This window comes from Bolinopsis microptera, chromosome 4, assembly GCF_026151205.1.
Source record: "Bolinopsis microptera isolate Bmic1 chromosome 4, MBARI_Bmic_1.0, whole genome shotgun sequence".
Classification (NCBI taxonomy): Eukaryota; Metazoa; Ctenophora; class Tentaculata; order Lobata; family Bolinopsidae; genus Bolinopsis; species Bolinopsis microptera.
Genome location: NC_087075.1, coordinates 8,436,652 through 8,458,985, shown reverse-complemented (window position 1 = coordinate 8,458,985; position 22,334 = coordinate 8,436,652). Strand labels below are relative to the sequence as shown.

Sequence of the window (22,334 nt, the reverse complement as noted above, 5' to 3'; positions counted from 1 at the left end):
CAAGATAGTGTGTAAAAATTAGCATAGGCTGCTTTATTACCTATATAAATCAATCCAAACTACAAAAAAATATATGTTAATGTGATGTCGACGATTACCTAACTCTTATAATAACTGATGTGACAAAGTAAACTTGTCTTTCCCCTATTTTGAAGATCTATAACTCTATTAGAATTCAACATTCTTTCAGAAACGATTGGAAGAATATTGTCCAGAACATAAGAGCTCAATTTTAAAAATTTAGATTCATTTGTCAAAGACATTGGAAATGTGACAAAATTAACTTTCCCTGCCCCAACAGTATCAAGATAGTGTGTTAAAATTGGCATAGGATTTATTACAGGTATATTAAAGTATTAATCGATCCAAACTACGAAAAATATCTTTTAATCTGATGACGATTACCTAACTCTTATAATAACTGATGTGACAAAGTAAACATGTCTTGCCCCTATTTTGAAGAAATATACCTCTATTACTATGTTACTTTATCATCAAAAAAATGTCGATAAACTAGTTATTTTGCCAGCAAGGAGCTATAACAGAGTTATAATAATTTTGTGTGACGAAATTACCCTATTTTTGACCATGTAGCGGTAGTTTAATTGTGACACTGTTAACATATTACCACCTGATAATGATTTATGTGACTGGTGCATGGTACTAGCAGTGTTGTTTGATCCATAGTACGTATAATATAAGGGGTTTGAGCTGGTATCATTATTTGTTCAATTTCACACATGTTCAGATATCATCAAGATTATATTGTGACAAAGTAAGCTTGGTTGTGCCTTCTGTGTTTTAATTCCTTACGACTATATAATATAATAACAATTCCCAGCACTTCCAGGCCATCAAATAAACTTACACTACCCATCATTACTTAGCAGGGTGCCCTAAACATTCATCACATATTTTCTTTAATGTGTGACAGAGTAAACCTGAATGCACCATCTAACTAAAAAAGTCGTCAAATATGTAGGTAATGGTCATATGTACCCATCCAATCAACTGGACACTCAAAAATTTGGTCAAAAACGGCAGCAAGGGGTCCATATTTACTCCGTCACATGTTTATAGTGTGACAATGTAACCATTTCCGTGCCGGCCGTATTTAAGCGATATCTTATCACCTGATTAAGATATCGTTATGTGACAAAGTTAGCCTAGAGGATGAGACGATTATCCTAACCATCAAGGGTTTAAGTAATTTCATAGTGTGACAAAGTCAACTACACTGTGCCTTTTAATAGGGTCACTTATATTTACCAATATCCTCAAACTCAAATGAACGTGTCCATATCGTAAGTGCTGAAAATTGTTCAAAAACCTGTGTAATATGGTTTCCACTTATCAGTTTTAAGTAATATATACACTACATTGCTCCATTTGCAGCCCGTGAGACGTCAGTCATGCTCCAGCCACAAGGCACCATCTATTGGTAAACGGTTGGTGTTTGTCAATGCTGCTGAACGTACTTAAATTGGACCGGAAATAAACCACGTCATTGGAGAAGGTCTTAAATCCGGAACTAGTGTCACTGTCCTTGACGGATCGCTGCACCTGTATAGAGGAGAAGAGAGTTGTGGTTAATTATTATATTGGCAACGGTCCAAGACATGCAGGCCTCCCGCGTCGATCAAACGGTTAAGTAACGCGCAGTGGCAATACGTCTCAAAGGTCTAAAAAGGGTCTACTTGAATTGCATCCGTGGTTATTAAAAGTATATACTGTTAATCTCCGGAAAAGTTTTAGCCCGCGCGCGACGCGCGCATTCGTTTTAATTTGGTGGCAAAGTCATGTCAGATCACGCACAGCTAGAGACGCGTGGTTGATGAAGGAGCCAGCTAGACGTCCATCGTGTAGCTCTTCGAGTCGATCCTGGCCTTATACTGGTAATGGTATCGCTAAATCAATCGTAAACGCAGATATTTCCGTTTGGTTTATACTTGGCTACACTTTTACGACATTTCATTCAAGCACGCATTTGTACTCTTAAAACCATTCGACTTCTGTTAAATGCTTCAGACTGCTCTTCTTAACATGACAGTATCCATTTAGATTTTGGCTTTGGTATTGCGTAGGGTTACTCAGCTTTTACTTTGCCTTTAATGTATACAAACCCATCCAGACATGGAAGACCGAGTGATAAACCATCTTGAAAAAGAGCATTCTCATCGGTTCCGAACAATGTGCCACAAAAATGCCAATTTAGCCCAAGAAAGCAAAATTCGTTTAGATTTCTTGGACAGAGAGAAAAGGGTAATTGATATTTATGCCTTAATATCTAGGGCCTAGGCACATGACACATCGATTTTTTTGAGATTTCATTTGTACATAACAGTAGTATAATTTGTAGTAACAGTTCAGGCTTTCAAAAAATATGTGTTGCACCCAAAACTATACTACATTCTCTAAATTTATGTTCACATGAATGAACATGTCTCGCCTAACAACGTTTCACACCAAACAATTGCGGTCCCAGCTGCCATTTGACAACCTTCCGGACTCCGGTAACCGGTTCCTACCCCGCCTCGATCCCCATTCGTTATAACTTAGAACTAGAAGTGTATTTTTTAGGTTTATTGATACACTTCCTTTACAGAAAAGCTTACATTCGATCGCATTGGATCAAGCGGAGTTGAAGGGTAGGATGATTCAGTTTTCCCAAGAGAGATATGTAAATGGTCTGCTTAATCAGCTGACTGATCTTACCTTCCAAAGCACTGACGCTGAAAGTCTTTCTGATGTTAATCCGAGGTAACATTTGATATTTGCTTATATGTTTTGACGTAAAACTGTCAAGAACATGATTCCTTTAAATATCCATAATACTTGCCGAGGCGTTACTGTTACTGTTGCGTCATAAACGTCATAAACCTATCAGACTTGACAAATGACAGTGACATACTATCGTCACGTGAAAATAGCTATGAACAGTCGATATATTATTATATTAGCTAACTAGAAAGAACAGCTAATTTCTGAGTTGTTCGACTGGTCTAATCGACCAGTCGGGGAGTAGGACTCTAGAGCGGGGGACTCTAGAGCGGACTTGGTAGGAATTATGACCCTAGAGCGGAGTCAAACCGCCAGGGTAGGACTCTAGAGCGGTACTCCCTTACATGTACAGGACCCATGGCCATACTATGAGGACTCTAGAGCGGTACCCACATGCAAATTTTCGAGCGGTTAGAAATTTGAGAGCGGACTGTAGAGCGGACTTGGTCGTAAGCGAAATACCGTCCAAGTACGTGCACTCAAGCAGATCATTTAGGAATGAGGATCTCATCGCGTGACACTTTAGCACCTACTAAGGGTATCTCATGGGCTGCCAGACTTTGGGGCCGGAGTGATATGATCCACCATATACGTCATCAAGTAATTAACATGCAAGCTTGAAGCTTGTGGCGTATAATTAGTGATGAGATCCATGGATTGAATATAATTGACCTAGAAATGGGTTAGATCTGGGGTAGAGTTCATATGACAACTCTGTACATAGAAGCTACAAATTGAGACAATGTATTGGCTGGTTATAAAATGTTAAATCGATTAATAATATAATACTTCAGAATAAAACAAAATACTCAATATTATTACCAAAGTATGTATTTCGCAACAGCGAACAAGTACTCAATCTTTGTTGGGTATGTCGTGTAGAAGGAACAAATGTCGTACAGAATGCTGCTGGAAATCCTCTTCTTTTTGGAAGGAGTCTTTCCAACAGCAAGCCGATCCAGATGATAATCTGTAACAACCTGTTGCTCCTTGATAGCACGAAAGTATTCTTGAACAGAGGGCTTTGGGCGATTCACCCGGGTTTTGAAACCTCTGTGGTGGCGAAGGCTATGATTCTCATATTATCTCGGTCAGTCTTCCCATCAAAGAGGATAAATTGTTCGTCTCTTCTCGTAGATGTGCAGCTCGGTATGTTGGGCAGATCCGGAGGCAGAAGCTCTGGCTCGTTGGACGACTTTTCCAAGGGATTCCATATTAGGTAGCGTCTGGTTTACTTGGAGAAGGTAGGCATATACTACCTTCTATCGCCCAATATTTATACCTAGAACACTAGATCGGCTCACTCCCCTTGCATGCCTTTGACAAGTACGTCTCACATCCTTGATACGAGAACCCCCCCCTTTAGCAAGAGCTCCCGTCCCTTATGTGATCTACGAGTCGAGCAGTCAGATCATGTCTACTTCTTAATGTACAGCTATGATTTACAGAATTGACATGTGAACTCTACCCCAGATCTAGCCCATTTCTATGTCAATTAAATTCAATGCATGGATCACATCACTAATTATACGTCACTAATTGGTGACGTGATCTGACCCCTCTTTGGGGGCCGGATCAGTTTCCGGTCCCAAAGTCTCCCAGTGATCTCATGTTCAGTCTGGTGACAGGGTACGATCGAATCCAGATCAGATCCCATCGCATAGCGGTTCTTGTTACTTTGTTAGTGATTTCAATAGTGCAGTATAAATGTCACGGAGAATTTAGTTTTAGTATATCACATTCGGTTCCTACTCCTCTTTACAACCATCTACAATATGCAGAGTAACAGTCATTCCTCAACTCCTCCTGAGAAGCCCATCTTCATCCGGGGACGAACAGCTGGCAGCATTAACTTTGTTCTGCAAGGATTCCGCTACGGAAAGGACGGAAACCTACCCAAGACGGCCGTCAATGTTGGCGATGCGTCCAATGGAAGCAAAAGTGTCCTGGTCGCCTCTACACCCTTGGAGATTCCGTTTTGATACCCCTAAACATCACATCCACCCTGCGAACTTTTTAGACTGCGAAGTGAAGACCATTTAAATGCCAAGGATCTTCGGATATTCTCCAACAACCCTCCTGCCCAGATCCTAAACTCCGTCAAGCAAGGTGCATCAGAAGCCGCACTTCTCAACCTCCCTAAGACCTCCTCTTTCAAACGCGCCATCAACAAAGCAAAGACTATTATTAATCATTGATTAAAAAACATAACTCAATCTTCAAAACTAACTTTACTCTCAAATTTCTAACCGCTCTAAAACCTGCATGTGGATACCGCTCTAGAGTCCTCATAGTAATAGTATGGGTCCGGTTAGGGAGTTCGGCTCTAGAGTCCTACCCTGGCGATTTGACTCCGCTCTAGGGTCCTACTTCCTACCATGTCCGCTCTAGAGTCCCCCGCTCTAGAGTTCTACAGCCGTCTAATCAATGCTGTGAGGTATTACCGACTACATAATAATGGATCTTCTTATCCAAGTATTTATTCCGAGGCAAACTTTGAAATTCCAGTTTTCTCCATCAGTCTAACAGATGCTACTTCGAACGAGTCAAACCTGTCTGTAGGGCCTCGCTATTTGCGTATGGAAACGAATGCCTTTCATCCGTCTGAAATGTCGCTGGGTTCTGAAGACTTAGTTCAGTGTTCCTCAAGCATTATTACTAAAGAAAGTTTATCTTCGGTAGTGGATGAAAAACAAGCAAGTGACAATCCAAAAAATACAATTAGCAGCTCTACTGTTGATAATGTAGGAAAAGGTTCGAAGTTAAATTGTCTTTTACGATTCATTTAAACGACTTGAAAGATAATTTACGAAACCAGACTAACCAGGGGCCAGATCAATCTAATTGCCGATTCTTCAAATAAATATATAATTCTTTATGAGGATGATCAAAAATTCCTACTACATAACCTCTTTCAGTTCCCGAAGAGAAGAAAATCAATGCTCGTGCTTCAGCTACTTCTGCTAAAGGTACTGCAAGTGAAGAGGAGTTGAAGAAAGTCGTGGATAAGCTGACCAATCGTTATGATATCGAAAAACTCAAGATGTTGACTCAGGTAAAACTTTCGAACATTACTTGAGACTTCATGACAAAACGCAATACTGAATAGCTGAATAGGTTGTCCATTAATGCATGAATTCTAGTCCTCTCAGTTTCCAGTGTGAAGAGTTTAAGATATTCAAAACTCATTGTGCCGAATACAATCGATGGATTCAAATGAATTTAATAATCGATTAGCTCTGAGTGGCTGGATCAGACTGATGAGTATTATAATTTAGGAATTAAACAGACTCTTAATGCAGGTCATGCTGAAAACTCTACAGAAGAACGATCGCTTTCGATACGAGGACAAGATGAAATTAGTTTATAATCTAAGCAGATATTTTAACAAGGAAGCAGATAATGCTGCTGAGAAGACGACCCCGAAATCTTCAAACCAAGATCTCAAGGAAGATAACACCTTTTTGTATCTTAAGGTATGTCTCGAATCTAAATAATTTATCTAGGATCGCATCCTGAGATTAAAACTTCGGGTGTAGTGCAGTTTGATTTCTCAATGGTGAATGTACAGGTTGTCCCAAAAAGAAGGCGACCAATTAATGATCAGTGGTAATAACTCAAGAGAACAGTTTGAGAACGTCAGGTAAGGTGTGACCTCCGGAGTCAGTGAAAAGAAAAAGAAGAGCGTGGCAGCAGTATTTTTACATGCTGTTCAATAAATGGCTCATTTTGAACAATATCGTCTTGAGCTCAGTCCTAAAGTGAAGATCATGTTTTGCTTAGCTTGGATTGGCCAACATCTGTCCGACAGCGACATCTGTCCGACTCAGAAAATAGGTTATTTGGACAATAGTTTATGTCGAAACTTTCCATAAAGTATGGTGGTTATAGGACGAATAATCTGTGTAAGTTTGAGCGAGTTTCTATGTGCCAAATTTAAGATATTACCTTAAACACAAAAAATATATCCAATTCGGTGGTTTTCAGTGGTTCCAAAGCATATATCTGGAGATCCAACGATACGATTTTCTTGAAACTTTCTAGATAGTAAGATAGCTTTAAGTTTAAGACAAATAATTTGTGCAAGTTTGGATAAATTTCTATGTGCCAAATTTGAGATATCACTTCAAACACACGAAAATAGTGCTGTCGGACAGATGTCGCTGTCGCACAGATGTTGTGTTACCCTTAGCTTGGATAACCACCTCATTTGCTTAATTATAATAACCTCAGTGATTCAGTGAACCTCACATGTGCATGAGTCGTGTAATTATGAGCAATTTGAATTAATTGCAGGTGTCATGTGCTGATTGGGCACCTGAACCCTTTTAATGGTTTGCGTGCACCCTGTCACTCTATCACTTGATCGCACGCAGAAGGGGTGCGGTCCTCATTAACAGATCATTGTACCCACGAGGGGCACGAGTTGATTAGCTTCTGCAGCTGTTAACAGGGTTGAATGATCACATGATCGTAACGCAGCACGAGTTAGAAATTAGTAATCTCCGGAGTCTGTTCAGTTTCAGATTTTGTAAGTAATCTGATCAGTGTGGACTGATTGGTCTGACACGTATCACTATCAAGACAATTAGCATTAATTAGTGTACAAATTTAAACTAGAATCATAGTGGAGGGATCTCTAAACGTATGAAATATCAAACTAATATTGTAGTCTCTATTGAATGAAATGGTTCCTGCTAGTCATGAAACATTTACTACGCAGTGGTTGCGTACAGATTCACAGAAACTATTGATCAGCGTATTCTTCAAATTGGTCCGAATAGATGTTATCATACTCATAGTAGTTATTTACCAAGTCATTTATCTGCGACTGCCTCCTCTTAGAAATGCTGTCTACAGAAAAAACGTCATACATGGGTTCGAACAGTAACTTACATTGCGCCTCAATCGAGTATACATCCATAAACTTTACAGTAGCAGATATCAGCTTCATCCACTTTGAAGCTAAATCAGTTGAATTTCTGTAAACGTTAAGGGCTGCTTTTTCACGGTTTAGGTATCCTTCTGATTGAGCCCCGGTTATATTAATTACGTACTCCTTTAGTTCATCCGTTAGTGTCTCGTTGATGAACGAGTAAATCTTTTCAGCGGTTTCGAGAGGCTTCAACGACATCTCCAAGTGAGTTATTCTTAGGTATCTATCTTTGAACCACGGATGGGCCTTGATAAACTCGATAGCTTTCAAGTGGTCTCGGCAGTAATTAAAAACCTCCCAGGCCACTTTAACTCTTCTTTCTGAAACATTATCATTATCATTTTCAATAGCAGTTCGCAGATTCCATGAAAAGAACTTGCCCCCTGTTCGTCGACTCATTATGCAAGCAACTGGGTGTCTTAAAAGCTGTATAATCTGAATGTTCGCGGACTGTATCTTCGAAATTTTGAGCAAGTCTGACAAGTCACTCAGCCTGATCACCTTTATGACGGTTGTGTGCCGGTACCGGCATATTTCTTGTTGAGAGTTCCTCGGTGCCCAAGCTGTTCCGGTACATTCAGTCGTGTTGAACCGTTTTAGATTCTCTGATGGTGAGCCGCACCAGCCATATTTCTCAGCTACGATTGGTGTTACAAAAGCTGTGCAGTTGTGTAGGATCTGCTGAAGATACAACATCCTTAGGTCAGATTCGGTGTGGTCAGGTCTAGCTCCAATAATGTCCTTTTTGTTTTGAAGGTTGATGATATGTCGATCGTGAAACGGTTCAAACATGTACTGCATAGTCGGGTTACTGTCGAAGAGGTTTCCAAGAAATGTTGATCCACTGCGAAATGCTGTTAATAAAATGATGACCCGTTTGTTGGGGTTAGGATCAAGATTGAATGCAGGATCGCGTGGGGGAGATTTGGAACTGTTCTTATTAGTTCCATTAGATCCGAATGTGGTATTTTTGGGCTGGACCAAATCACTGTAAGTGTAACTTAGAAACATGACAAAACCAAAGCCACTCAAAATAGTGACTATCAAACGTACTTTCGAGAAAGTTTCCTCCCGAGTCATCACTAAGTGTTTGTACTGTCAGTACAATCTTCGTCGGAGATAAAAAGCTTCAATTACCCAATTTGATTTCTTTAAGAAAATATCAAAGTTTATTTGCTGGCACATAGAAATTAAACGCAGGCCAATGACACTAATTTTTTAATTCTATATCGTATTACGAAACGCGGGTTAAGAATTGACTAATTAAAAAATTCCGAGAACAAACAGTCATTAAATCAATATTGTACATTTTAATCGTGGATTCGTCTTGCCAGATCTTCTTATTTTATCGCAACTAAATATCTGCTAAAAGTATAGAACATATTCTGGTTTAAAATGAGACTTATCTGTTAAAACTAATTGTTGACAATAGCCACCAGTACCCGCCATAACTTTGTGGTATTTCCCTTCAACCAAGAGTAATTTGAAGATAAACATACACTTCTGCGCGTATGAATGGCTAACTTCTGGGTATTCTGAAAAGTAGCAGCCTCGTCCGTGTAGATCCCGTGAGCAGCCCCTGTGCGTTCAGGATCTAAATTTGTCTTCTTGATGCTTTCCACATTTTTAAGCTGTGTTCCATGGTAAGCGAAAACTTCCTCAAACTTTACACCACTGCTCTGATATTCAATCTTCTTTAATTCGTATATCCGGCTTACCTGTGGGTTGACAACAATTTCCACTGTCTCGATAGTTCCGAGCTTCTGGTTATGTGCATCAGCTATATTATTATAAGAAGGGCGCTTTGAACAATCTCCCTTGTACAATGATACAGCTTTTTGGACTATATCACACAGCGGGTTACTAATGTCCCTGAGATTAAATTCTTTCAGTTTGATCTTGAGTTCATCCGCTGTTAGGTTATCTAAGATTGCATTGTGTGTTGGAACTGGAGCTGATTGACTTCTAGATCTGTTTTTGGTGGTGTAGGTGTCCGTGTATCCGAAACTATCGTCGGATTTTAAACTATCGTCGTGTTCTAAACTATCTTCGGATTTTAAACTATCTTCTAAGTTTGTTTTTTGAATTATTTTGCTCGAATGACGGCCTCTGTTGCGGATATTCTGTACTTTTGATGTCGAGGGTATTACTTTTTGTGACGATGATGGTTGCGGGATATCTTCTGTTGCAATCTCTTTCAAAGCTTTGAAGTCGTTATCAAGTTCCTGCTTCAGTTCATCAGCCATGAACTCTGCGAATTGTTCGTTGTCTCCTTCTGTGGTAGATGTGATTTATTTGTCAAATATTTGATGGTATGGACTAAACCAGGGTAAGCTAAGGGGGAGGGTTCTGAACAATTCAATGACTGGCGTTATTCTTGTTTGCTGACTTAAAATGGAATGGAAATATTAAAATCAAAATCTTTTCAAATGTTTTAGAACTAAACAACAACATGATCAAATAACTCTAATAAGTTTGCTACCATTTATAAAATCTGACGGGTATCCAAAACACAAAAAAGTTACCTTCACTTTCAGTTCGTAACATCTTCGAAAGTTGCGAAGCCAAGTGAAGATACTGAGTAAAGCAAAAGTAAGCGCTCCGATAATCAAGATTTTCATACGCCGAAAGCGCTTCTTCATACGTAGAGTCACGAATGAGCTCGTAACTTTTTAAAGTCTCCTCCTCTGCATCGTCGTCAAGCATAACGGCTTTAGCTTCATTTTCTATTTCTGTCGTAGTCTTCAGTAGCCAACCAGACATGATCGAGAAGTAAAATTAGAGAAATGATTATTATATTAGTAATAAAAGCAAGTTCTCATGACATTTTTGACAGTTAACTGCTTAACACACTGCACTAGTGTGAAATATGACGTAACACTTGCTAGTAATGTAAGCTGTGATAATCGAAGTCTGTACCTGACGACTGGTCGGTTATAATTTGGACTAGGAACCGACCGGTCTGGGGTTTTTGCTGCCGGACCGGAAACGGCTGAATATCAATCCATTTTTCGGTTTGCCGGATTTTTCCGGACCGGAACCGGGTGTTAAGAACCCCGATATCAATTGATCAGAATCCTACGCAATGTATGGTCTTACCTCTCTGCTAATAAGATTAACAGCTTGGTAACTCCACGAGGCTCTCCATTATGAGACAACGGGAACTTCTCGGGAAGCAGACTTTGACATTGTTATTTATTGGAATAAGCACTTATCTGAGGCCGGCAAAGGGAAAAAATAAAGCTTATGTGCGATGGTCGTGACCACCCTCATCGTGTGTCCTGTGATAATCTGAGGTGTTTTCGTTTTACACCCTCAAATGAGACAGTTAAATGTGTGGGCCAATAAATAACAATGGTATAGTCTACTTTTTATTCGATTATACTTATAGTGGTGTCGGTCCCTATTGGAATTACACCAAGCTATTAGTATTAATCTTACTAGTGTAACTCGTGCCTTCGGCCGGGACTTCATTATCCGTATCGCAGTTGAATTGCAAAAGTATAAACGGTGCAAAATCATGAACTCGCCGGCCAGTCGAGACCGGCCGCATTATTATAGTCGGCCGCATTATATATATAATAGTCAATTTAATTCTGAGCACCCAAGTACACGTATATAATAGTAATGAATAAAAGTAAGATACTTTAGTACCACATTTGGGGTACAAAACTATCAATTAAACCACTTACCACCGGCCGATTTAGAAAAGCTTTGCTTATTGGATTCGTCAGAGTTTTGTGTAACTGTAAACTATACCGAAAAAACCAGTCCAATAACTCTTACTGTTTTCTTGATTAAGCAGCTCGGAAATTACACGCGCACGCTGACGCACGCACAGACGGACATTTTGTTATTATTAGTATAGATAGTTATAATGTATAATATATAATAATATATATTATTGGGAGAGAAGTAAAATTGCAAACGACAAAATAAATAATCAGCAGTTTTAGCCATTGCCCCAAATGACTAATGAGTTGAAAGTGTCTTATCAAAAGATCTGCCTGATTTCGGGTACCTTTGAAGTTGGGCTCTACATGATGAAAATTGCTCGTTTACGGGTTGAGAATTATAGATGCAATATATAGGTGCGGTAATATTTTGCAAATATTGCGATCCCGTTATTTTGGACGGTCGAGTTTGTGGTAGGGTAAAAATGTGCACGCCTTGGTCGTTTTCGTGCACATCTAAACAGAGTACCAACCATAGACATGCCGTTGAAGAATCAAACCGCACTCGAAGTATTAGTATCGTATTCAGATATGATTTATTTGCTAACATCATGTTTCACTGAACTGTTCAATTCATGATCGGAAGTTAAAGTCTTAATTCACAGGCGGATAGGCAGAGGGAACTGCGCGATGACGTGAAACCAGTAAAACCATTAAAAACAGCCAAGAAGAATTTGTTTGGTTATGAGTCGAGAAGAAGCTCTGTTCCATCACTGCCTGACATCAACAAAATTTCTAGTTCTAGTAATACTTCGCTTCTAAACAGTTAGTTCCTGATAAAATATTAATTGCCTCTTATCTATCAATTTAATTGATTATGTTAATGTTGCTCCTTTGATCGTCACGGTTTTGCCATATTAAAATCGATGTTACTTTTATTGAACAATCTAGTTTATAATTATATCCATCTTCAGAACAAGACCTGAGACGACACTCTCTTCTGTCTGACTGGCGAACCTCAGTTCAATCACTTTCACCCGATAACCGAAACACTAATCAGCTGAGTTCCTCAACAGCTTTATTAAACTCAGAAAACTCGCCAGACCCTGTGAAGATAGAAGATCTATCTGATGAGCTGGACGACATGATGAAGATTTATCTCAGATTAGGCCTAGGGCACGGTGCACTCCTCAAGCTGCCACGGAGTTCAAATCGCGCGGCTGTGAAGGAAAAACAGAAAAGTTGGCTTCGACGAGACTTGAGAGCAAAGTCTACCATGCCGACAACTGGAGTTCAAGATTTGAGAATTGTGATGAAAAATTGTCGGTATTTAAGGTTCCCTAAAGACATGATTGAGCACCTGCTGGTTTAGCTTGGTAGCAAATGTTAAAATGTAAAAAGTGAATTATGTGGATTGTGGTCGAAATATAATGACAAATAATTGATGGGCTAATATTTCGGTTTTAGTTCGAAAATTCTTTAGACAAATTTTAAATTCTTTCTTTTAGCGTGCTTGTTAATGTTTATTAATGGACTATTCCTGTAAAAATGAAGATTAAAACAAGACTGAGAGATTTTATGGATTGTGACTTGAAACGCAAGACTTCAGTTGCGTCTTGCGATTGTTTTTATTTATATTTTATGTTCTTATTATTCATGTACATTGTACATAATATACTGATATCATTAACATTATTCCAAAGAATTTGAATTTTTTACAAGTTCTATAAACAAGGAATGGTAGAGTACTTTTTAAGAGAGACTAAAATTTCGGTTCAGGAAAATTAGAAAATTACTGCCAATAGTACAATTTGGTAATCTCCAACGTACCTCAATTTGGTTTCATACCATCATCAATTTACTGACTAATTGGTTTCTGGGCAAAAATTTCATCCAATCTGTCAAATTTGTGTTCAGAAAATTTCATATTTGAAAATCGGACAGACTTTTGAAAATACAACTTTTCGTTTTGTTAAGCTTTCTGTTGTGGGCTTCCTCCGACCGATATCAAACTTTCAGCACCTCAATCGTGTCGTATGGCATCTATAGTTAACTGACTAATTGGTTTCTGGTGAAGAATTCGGTCAAAACTGTGAAATTTCTGTCTTTGAAATTTCTGTCTTCAAAAACTGAAAATGGGACAGAGATTGGGACAATATGATTTTTCCATTTTATTCGAGATTTTGACTCCCAGTACCTCAATTTGGTTTTATACCATCATCAATTAACTGACTAATTGGTTTCTGGGCAAAAATTTCATCCAATCTGTCAAATTTGTGTTCAGAAAATTTCATATTTGAAAATGGGACAGACTTTTGAAAATACAACTTTTCGTTTTGTTAAGCTTTCTGTTGTGGGCTTCCTCCGACCGATATCAAACTTTCAGCACCTCAATCGTGTCGTATGGCATCTATAGTTAACTGACTAATTGGTTTCTGGTGAAGAATTCGGTCAAAACTGTGAAATTTCTGTCTTTGAAATTTCGTCTTCAAAAACTGAAAATGGGACAGAAATTGGGACAATATGATTTTTCCATTTTATTCGAGATTTTGACTCCCAGTACCTCAATTTGGTTTCATACCATCATCAATTAACTGACTAATTGGTTTCTGGGCAAAAATTTCATCCAATCTGTCAAATTTGTGTTCAGAAAATTTCATATTTGAAAATGGGACAGACTTTTGAAAATACAACTTTTCGTTTTGTTAAGCTTTCTGTTGTGGGCTTCCTCCGACCGATATCAAACTTTCAGCACCTCAATCGTGTCGTATGGCATCTATAGTTAACTGACTAATTGGTTTCTGGTGAAGAATTCGGTCAAAACTGTGAAATTTCTGTCTTTGAACTTTCGTCTTCAAAAACTGAAAATGGGACAGAGATTGGGACAATATGATTTTTCCATTTTATTCGAGATTTTGACTCCCAGTACCTCAATTTGGTTTTATACCATCATCAATTAACTGACTAATTGGTTTCTGGGCAAAAATTTCATCCAATCTGTCAAATTTGTGTTCAGAAAATTTCATATTTGAAAATCGGACAGACTTTTGAAAATACAACTTTTCGTTTTGTTAAGCTTTTTGTTGTGGGCTTCCTCCGACCGATATCAAACTTTCAGCACCTCAATCGTGTCGTATGGCATCTATAGTTAACTGACTAATTGGTTTCTGGTGAAGAATTCGGTCAAAACTGTGAAATTTCTGTCTTTGAACTTTCGTCTTCAAAAACTGAAAATGAGAAAATGGGACAGAGATTGGGACAATATGATTTTTCCATTTTATTCGAGATTTTGACTCCCAGTACCTTAATTTGGTTTCATACCATCATCAATTAACTGACTAATTGGTTTCTGGGCAAAAATTTCATCCAATCTGTCAAATTTGTGTTCAGAAAATTTCATATTTGAAAATCGGACAGACTTTTGAAAATACAACTTTTCGTTTTGTTAAGCTTTCTGTTGTGGGCTTCCTCCGACCGATATCAAACTTTCAGCACCTCAATCGTGTCGTATGGCATCTATAGTTAACTGACTAATTGGTTTCTGGTGAAGAATTCGGTCAAAACTGTGAAATTTCTGTCTTTGAAATTTCGTCTTCAAAAACTGAAAATGGGACAGAAATTGGGACAATATGATTTTTCCATTTTATTCGAGATTTTGACTCCCAGTACCTCAATTTGGTTTTATACCATCATCAATTAACTGACTATTAATTGGTTTCTGGGCAAAAATTTCATCCAATCTGTCAAATTTGTGTTCAGAAAATTTCATATTTGAAAATCGGACAGACTTTTGAAAATACAACTTTTCGTTTTGTTAAGCTTTCTGTTGTGGGCTTCCTCCGACCGATATCAAACTTTCAGCACCTCAATCGTGTCGTATGGCATCTATAGTTAACTGACTAATTGGTTTCTGGTGAAGAATTCGGTCAAAACTGTGAAATTTCTGTCTTTGAAATTTCGTCTTCAAAAACTGAAAATGGGACAGAAATTGGGACAATATGATTTTTCCATTTTATTCGAGATTTTGACTCCCAGTACCTCAATTTGGTTTCATACCATCATCAATTAACTGACTAATTGGTTTCTGGGCAAAAATTTCATCCAATCTGTCAAATTTGTGTTCAGAAAATTTCATATTTGAAAATGGGACAGACTTTTGAAAATACAACTTTTCGTTTTGTTAAGCTTTCTGTTGTGGGCTTCCTCCGACCGATATCAAACTTTCAGCACCTCAATCGTGTCGTATGGCATCTATAGTTAACTGACTAATTGGTTTCTGGTGAAGAATTCGGTCAAAACTGTGAAATTTCTGTCTTTGAACTTTCGTCTTCAAAAACTGAAAATGGGACAGAGATTGGGACAATATGATTTTTCCATTTTATTCGAGATTTTGACTCCCAGTACCTCAATTTGGTTTTATACCATCATCAATTAACTGACTAATTGGTTTCTGGGCAAAAATTTCATCCAATCTGTCAAATTTGTGTTCAGAAAATTTCATATTTGAAAATCGGACAGACTTTTGAAAATACAACTTTTCGTTTTGTTAAGCTTTTTGTTGTGGGCTTCCTCCGACCGATATCAAACTTTCAGCACCTCAATCGTGTCGTATGGCATCTATAGTTAACTGACTAATTGGTTTCTGGTGAAGAATTCGGTCAAAACTGTGAAATTTCTGTCTTTGAAATTTCGTCTTCAAAAACTGAAAATGGGACTGAGATTGGTGAGTATGATTTTTCCATTTTATTCGAGATTTTGACTCCCAGTACCTCGATTTGGTTTCATACCATCATCAATTAACTGACTAATTGGTTTCTGGGCAAAAATTTCATCCAATCTGTCAAATTTGTGTTCAGAAAATTTCATATTTGAAAATCGGACAGACTTTTGAAAATACAACTTTTCGTTTTGTTAAGCTTTTTGTTGTGGGCTTCCTCCGACCGATATCAAACTTTCAGCACCTCAATCGTGTCGTATGGCATCTATAGTTAACTGACTAATTGGTTTCTGGTGAAGAATTCGGTCAAAACTGTGAAATTTCTGTCTTTGAACTTTCGTCTTCAAAAACTGAAAATGAGAAAATGGGACAGAGATTGGGACAATATGATTTTTCCATTTTATTCGAGATTTTGACTCCCAGTACCTTAATTTGGTTTCATACCATCATCAATTAACTGACTAATTGGTTTCTGGGCAAAAATTTCATCCAATCTGTCAAATTTGTGTTCAGAAAATTTCATATTTGAAAATCGGACAGACTTTTGAAAATACAACTTTTCGTTTTGTTAAGCTTTCTGTTGTGGGCTTCCTCCGACCGATATCAAACTTTCAGCACCTCAATCGTGTCGTATGGCATCTATAGTTAACTGACTAATTGGTTTCTGGTGAAGAATTCGGTCAAAACTGTGAAATTTCTGTCTTTGAACTTTCGTCTTCAAAAACTGAAAATGGGACAGAGATTGGGACAATATGATTTTTCCTTTTTATTCGAGATTTTGACTCCCAGTACCTCAATTTGGTTTCATACCATCATCAATTACCTGACTAATTGGTTTCTGGGCAAAAATTTCATCCAATCTGTCAAATTTGTGTCCAGAAAATTTCATATTTGAAAATGGGACAGACTTTTGAAAATACAACTTTTCGTTTTGTTAAGCTTTCTGTTGTGGGCTTCCTCCGACCGATATCAAACTTCCAACACCTCAATCTTGTCATATGGTATCTATTTAACCAACATGTGGCCAACTTTCCCAATGTTGGATGTTGCTGACATGTTGGCGACATTCCTACTACTACTGCTTAGTAGTAGGAATCTTTGCGCCAGTACAAAGCAAAGTCATAAGTTATTATTTAGCCGATCTAAAAAGTGTATCTACTAACTAAGTTTGATCGACTATTTATACATTTAACCACTGATTATAAACTAAGAAATTAAAATGCTATGATCAGTCTTGAAATGTAATCTCTAATAGTAATAATTATATCAAATTTCAATTAAAAATATTTTGAAAGTTATGTTTCACAATTCACATCAGTCCATCTGTGATTAACTACGAAAATCTTGGTCAAATTATTTTTTGCAAAACTTGCGATGGAATGTTATTAAATTTAAATCAATGAATCATTGTACATAGTTTACAAATTACATCGCTGCATCACTTTATCCTGAAAAACGTACTTGCTACACCTACTGTTATTGTTAAAGGAACGCCAACATGATAAAAATTGTATTTACGGATCATACCCGTAAATATTTGTTCTAGATATATGATACAGACCCGGCGACGAGACATTTTAAATTTTGTACTGAAGCAGCACGACAGTTAATGCCTAACTTTTTACTTTTTTGTCAGCACTGATTTTGCTTTCTCTAATACCTTTCTTGCAGGGTGACTCTGTTCATTTCTCTTCGCTTGTCGAAAGTTGTGGAATAAGACCTCTTGATGCCCTTCTAGCGACGTTGCAGAAACGACAAGCCCTATCTTCAACAACATTACAGATCCACAGCTTCATGGGTCTCATCCTCAGGAAGTAGAGACAAGGGTTGAGAGCCGCGTTTAGAAAGGTAGTCAGAGGTTGGGAGACTAAAGACCCATACCAGTAAACAGGTCCAGCCTTGTTGAAGTCCAGACCGTACGCATGGTAACTGGTTCGGTAGATGATGACGTTCATCTGGTACAGGAAGAAGGGAGTGTTACAGACCAAGAATACCGCCGTGAACAGTGTGATGGTCACTGAAACACGTCTGGATTTCACGTCCCTCCAGTTCTTGAGGAGAGCTCTCTTCTGCAGGGACACTATACTTGCAGTGAAACTGATGAAGACCACGAAGGAAGGCAGCATGAACTCTGCCTCGAGTACAATCCACCACACTATCTGCATGGTAGTCAGGTTGGTTATATCAGGTGGGAAGGGGGCACAGTATGCGTAGTGGGCTTCGTATCGAGGATACATGATCTTCATCCCAAACACCACCCCATCAAATGTCAGGATCCACGCCCCGTACAGGAGCATAGCGTATATCAGCCTGTGGTAGCTGACTCTGTGGAAAGGGAAGACTATGTTGATGGTCCTGGTTACACTAATCAGTACGACGAGGAAGATGGACATTCTGACGGTGAACGCGATGATAACATACCACTGAGTGCAGAACAAGCTGTTACCCAGGAGGAAGGGGGCCCTGTTGTTGAACAGTACCACTACAATACTGATAGCAGACAGGGAAGTACTGATGTCCACTGCTGTGATGGTCATGTACAGCATGTTGTGTAGTGAGCCTCTCTTTCGGCCCCAGAAGTAAAGGAAGGCGGTGACGTTGCCGATAAGTCCTGTTATCATGCAAACAGCTGTGAGACTTCCTATCACTTGATCTGCTGTTCTGCTGTGTCCTGGAGTTATGTCTTCTTCTTCTTCTTCTTCTTCCATTGTTGCTGTTTAGAATTAATTCAGAACGGTAAAGGAGGCGAACAGTAGTAAATTGTTGCGATCAATAATTGTGAACAATGACTCAGAAAAAACGAAGAATAGAACCAAAACGTATGCACAATTAATTAAGACCGTATTTGGTATTCTAAACGATTCATTGTGACTAACAAATTTTGAATCGAAACATTTATAGTTGGATCACATGTTTATGCATTATGATTGAAGCAGATAAGACGAAGTTAGATGAAAAACAGCGTCTAGACTCAAGACTTTGTAGATTGAAATGTGCACCTGCTCGCAAATAATGAAACATTTATTAATAGATTTAGGTCTGATTTACTCCAGTTTAGTTAATAAAAGACTGATCAATGAATCTAGCGGGACTCATCCAGAGCGGCTAATTGAAATGATCGAGTGCTAATAAGCTAATAGAGTGTTAATTGTTAATGCATAATAATGATTGTTAATAAAATCGAGACAAATTTTGTTGTGAGATCGTCACAAAGCACTCTGCAGATGATCATGAACTAATAGTGTATGTGACTATACAGTATACTGGCGTTACAAAGATCTCTGAAATTTCTTTTGGACGGGTAATATTAATTAAAATCGTTTACTCCAGTTATAAGTTAAATGCTACGTGGAGTCACCAGGCCAAGCGTTACAAAGGTCAACTACACCTGGGGGATGGGGCCTACTATTGTTATCCATATTTCTAATAGCAAGGGCCTGGTGCCTAGTTAACTTACCTTACCACTTATAGCTCTCATGTATAATAATTAATATGACTGCACGACCTAGAGTTCCGACTTATATTCAAGGAAAAACACTAAATAGTGTAAAAGGAGATGCGATCCCTGTTGTAGGCTTATAATCTGCCAAGACTCTCGTCGAGTCGAATCAAATATTTTACGAGTATCACTCGTTAACGATCTCTGATGCGAGACATGAATATATGTAATATGGTTGATGGTATCGGGTGTAGATCTGCAACTTGACCTCATGACCTGGTAATAATAAGATAATACAAGTTTGACCCTGTTGATCTACGTAAATTTGTAACCTTGTACATCTGACTGAATCATCAATCATGAAGCCATGTAAAAAATGCTTAACTTGCAACAGGGATATCTTTGATCTTAAGTGACTTATTTAAAGGACAGTGCAAAATGTGAGAAGAGTAAAAAGACCAATTAAGTTATATGATCACTGGTGTTATCTTAAACTGAACTGTCTCAATGAAGTGCTACTAGAAGTAAAAACCAAATACTCAATGTGATCAAGGTTTTTACTAAAAGTAGAACAAGAGGGAAATATTCTGCATAGTCGGATTTATATAGGATATTGCAGTACAAAAATATTATGAATCTAAGATGAATAAGTTATTTTATGACAAACGAATATAATGGAAATGTTTTACAGCTGTGAACATGAAATCAGACTTGTAACCACAATGGCCCTTAATGTGCGAACAGGTGCATTTCACAACGTACCTCCATAAATATACCATGTTATTTTCTTGACTGAAAAGATTTAGCGTCACTTTATTATATATATGCTGTCACGTGGCAGGTCAGGTGTTCCATATTCACGTGCACCCGCACACGTTATTCCTTAAAATTATAGGTGTTAAAGAATCTGCGCTAACCATTAAACCATGGGTTAGGATAGCAATTCATAAACATGAACAAATGCTAATATATATATACAGGGTGAGTTGAAAATAGTGTGTAGAATGTAAAATTCGATAATTTTTTTATGAAGGAGCGAATTTTGAAAGGTGAATTGCTATCAGTTCATAAACGTTACAAATTTCATTCTTGTTTGTTTGTTTGTTTGTTTATAGAACCCGTCCCCAATCTCGTATCGGAAAATGACTAAACTCAGGTCTGAGTGTGAATACGGGTGGTACCTGCAAGAGTGTTCATTAAGCATTTAGAGTTCTGTAAAACTGCAGTTACAATTGTGCTAGGCCTAGAGTATTTTTAGTATATACGATTGGTATCAGATATATATCCCTACATGCTTCCAAAATTTGTAAAGCCGTCTTACATACATATCACATTACACCGGAGCCTACACAGTGCAATCTCCTCCAGTCGATCTGCGCCGCGTATGTTTATATAAGCGCGCGGCGCAGACTGGAGGAAACCACACTCTGCAAGTTCGATCCAGTGCAATGCTACAGGTACGTACTACGGCTTCATCTCCAACTTTCTGCACAATATACTGGAATGTTTTGAAGGAAAAGAAAGAACAAAAAAAAAGTGATATATATAAATAAAATCAGCGATTTAATGTTAGCCTTAGGAGGGTAACTTTAATTCCCTGGTTTCTAAAATCAGCTTTTAAAAAAAAAATAATAAAGTATGTAACGTCGATACCAAACCGATTATTGAGCGATAATAACTGAGTAGTTGATTCCTGGGTTGCGGAGTCATTTAGATGTTCCAGTTTTCTGAGAGGGTGAGAGGTTCTTTAATTAGAGCTAATGATTAAATGAGACCCACTAAAGGTACTAAATTAACCGGACTGCTAGCAAGGAATCGAGAGTCGAGTGGGAATAAAAATAAAAGCGGAATAAATTTTAAGATTTCATTCTTACCTCTCATTTGATTCTAACTCATAATTTGGTTGATTTTTGGCAGTTTTTCAAAAATTCGTAAATTCGTCCTAATGGGGTTCTTAAATCGCGTGCCCTGAAAATCGAGTCTAAAAATCTATCTTCTCCTACATTTTTTGAGCAATCACCCTGGAACTTTCAGGATATGTTCTAGGGATCATTTGCAGATGCATTTGAAACAGTATATATATACAATAAAGTAATTCAAGTGTTGCAATTGGCAGAGCACAATACAGAGGTAACGGAAATTGTCCACTGCTACCAATATTATATAATATGAAATATCAAAAATCAAATATATACACATCTACTCCATCATAGGGGCAAGGATGAGGTTATAAGAGACTTCTGATAGTGGTTTCTCATCGAGCGTGCTAAATCACTCTACAGTCGATCTTTGAGATTGTTCTAAAAGGGCCCCCGACAGTTGAAACCAACTTCCATCGAGGTATTTTCGGACGCTGATTCCGAATAAGCCCCCATGACATAGGGTTAAAATGCTCCCCTGACGAGATATTGGCGAAAAACTGTCTCGATCACGTGATATGACCGTATAAGGAAGTTAGTCTAATTTCTCGTTAGAGTTAGGGTTTCAGCTATGAGTTTGTTAAGGATTGGGTTAGGGTTAGGGTTGTGATCAGATAAGAGGGTTAAGGTTTCGAATAGTCGTTCAGGGCCAGCTAGAGAACGGGTTAAAAAAGTCACGTGACAGTCGAGTGTAGAGTGATTAATCATCATCCGTTTCTCATATTTGCTGCCCATTTTTTTCCCTCTGTACCCTCGTAGAGCAATGAGTGTGGTTCTTAGCATTGCGAATCTTATTCTTGTCCTCACATGTCTTACCACATCGCAATACCTCTCTTTCCTTTTCCTGGCGATGAGGTCTGCTACTCTA

General features: G+C 38.2%; 3 protein-coding genes across 5 annotated transcripts in view; 1 reads left to right on the top strand and 2 right to left on the bottom strand.

Moving 5' to 3' along the window:
• The window catches only part of LOC134814043 (serine/arginine-rich splicing factor 2-like), a 94,953-nt gene extending 77,486 nt beyond the window's left edge, over positions 1–17,467 (bottom strand). For both annotated transcript variants that reach the window (XM_063822036.1, XM_063822037.1), the window contains exon 1: positions 17,458–17,467. The gene's annotated coding sequence lies outside the window, so the exon portion shown is untranslated. The remainder of the gene's footprint in view (positions 1–17,457) is intronic.
• LOC134813993 (uncharacterized) lies at positions 1,816–13,086 on the top strand. 2 transcript variants are annotated; one of them, XM_063821947.1, is made up of 8 exons: positions 1,816–1,895; positions 2,132–2,262; positions 2,606–2,760; positions 5,303–5,535; positions 5,736–5,836; positions 6,084–6,257; positions 12,057–12,216; positions 12,366–13,086. In XM_063821947.1, the coding sequence occupies exons 1-8, from the start codon at positions 1,835–1,837 to the stop codon at positions 12,761–12,763; spliced, it is 1,413 nt and encodes a 470-aa protein (XP_063678017.1). In that variant the 5' UTR covers positions 1,816–1,834; the 3' UTR covers positions 12,764–13,086. The 2 variants fall into 2 exon arrangements, with proteins under 2 accessions (XP_063678017.1, XP_063678016.1); XM_063821946.1 differs by having other exon boundaries at positions 5,700–5,836.
• A 256-nt stretch (positions 17,468–17,723) lies between the features above and the next one.
• Positions 17,724–19,296, bottom strand: LOC134814238 (somatostatin receptor type 1-like). The gene has a single exon (XM_063822313.1). The coding sequence runs from the start codon at positions 18,814–18,816 to the stop codon at positions 17,791–17,793; it is 1,026 nt and encodes a 341-aa protein (XP_063678383.1). The 5' UTR covers positions 18,817–19,296; the 3' UTR covers positions 17,724–17,790.
• Positions 19,297–22,334: the final 3,038 nt, after the last annotated feature.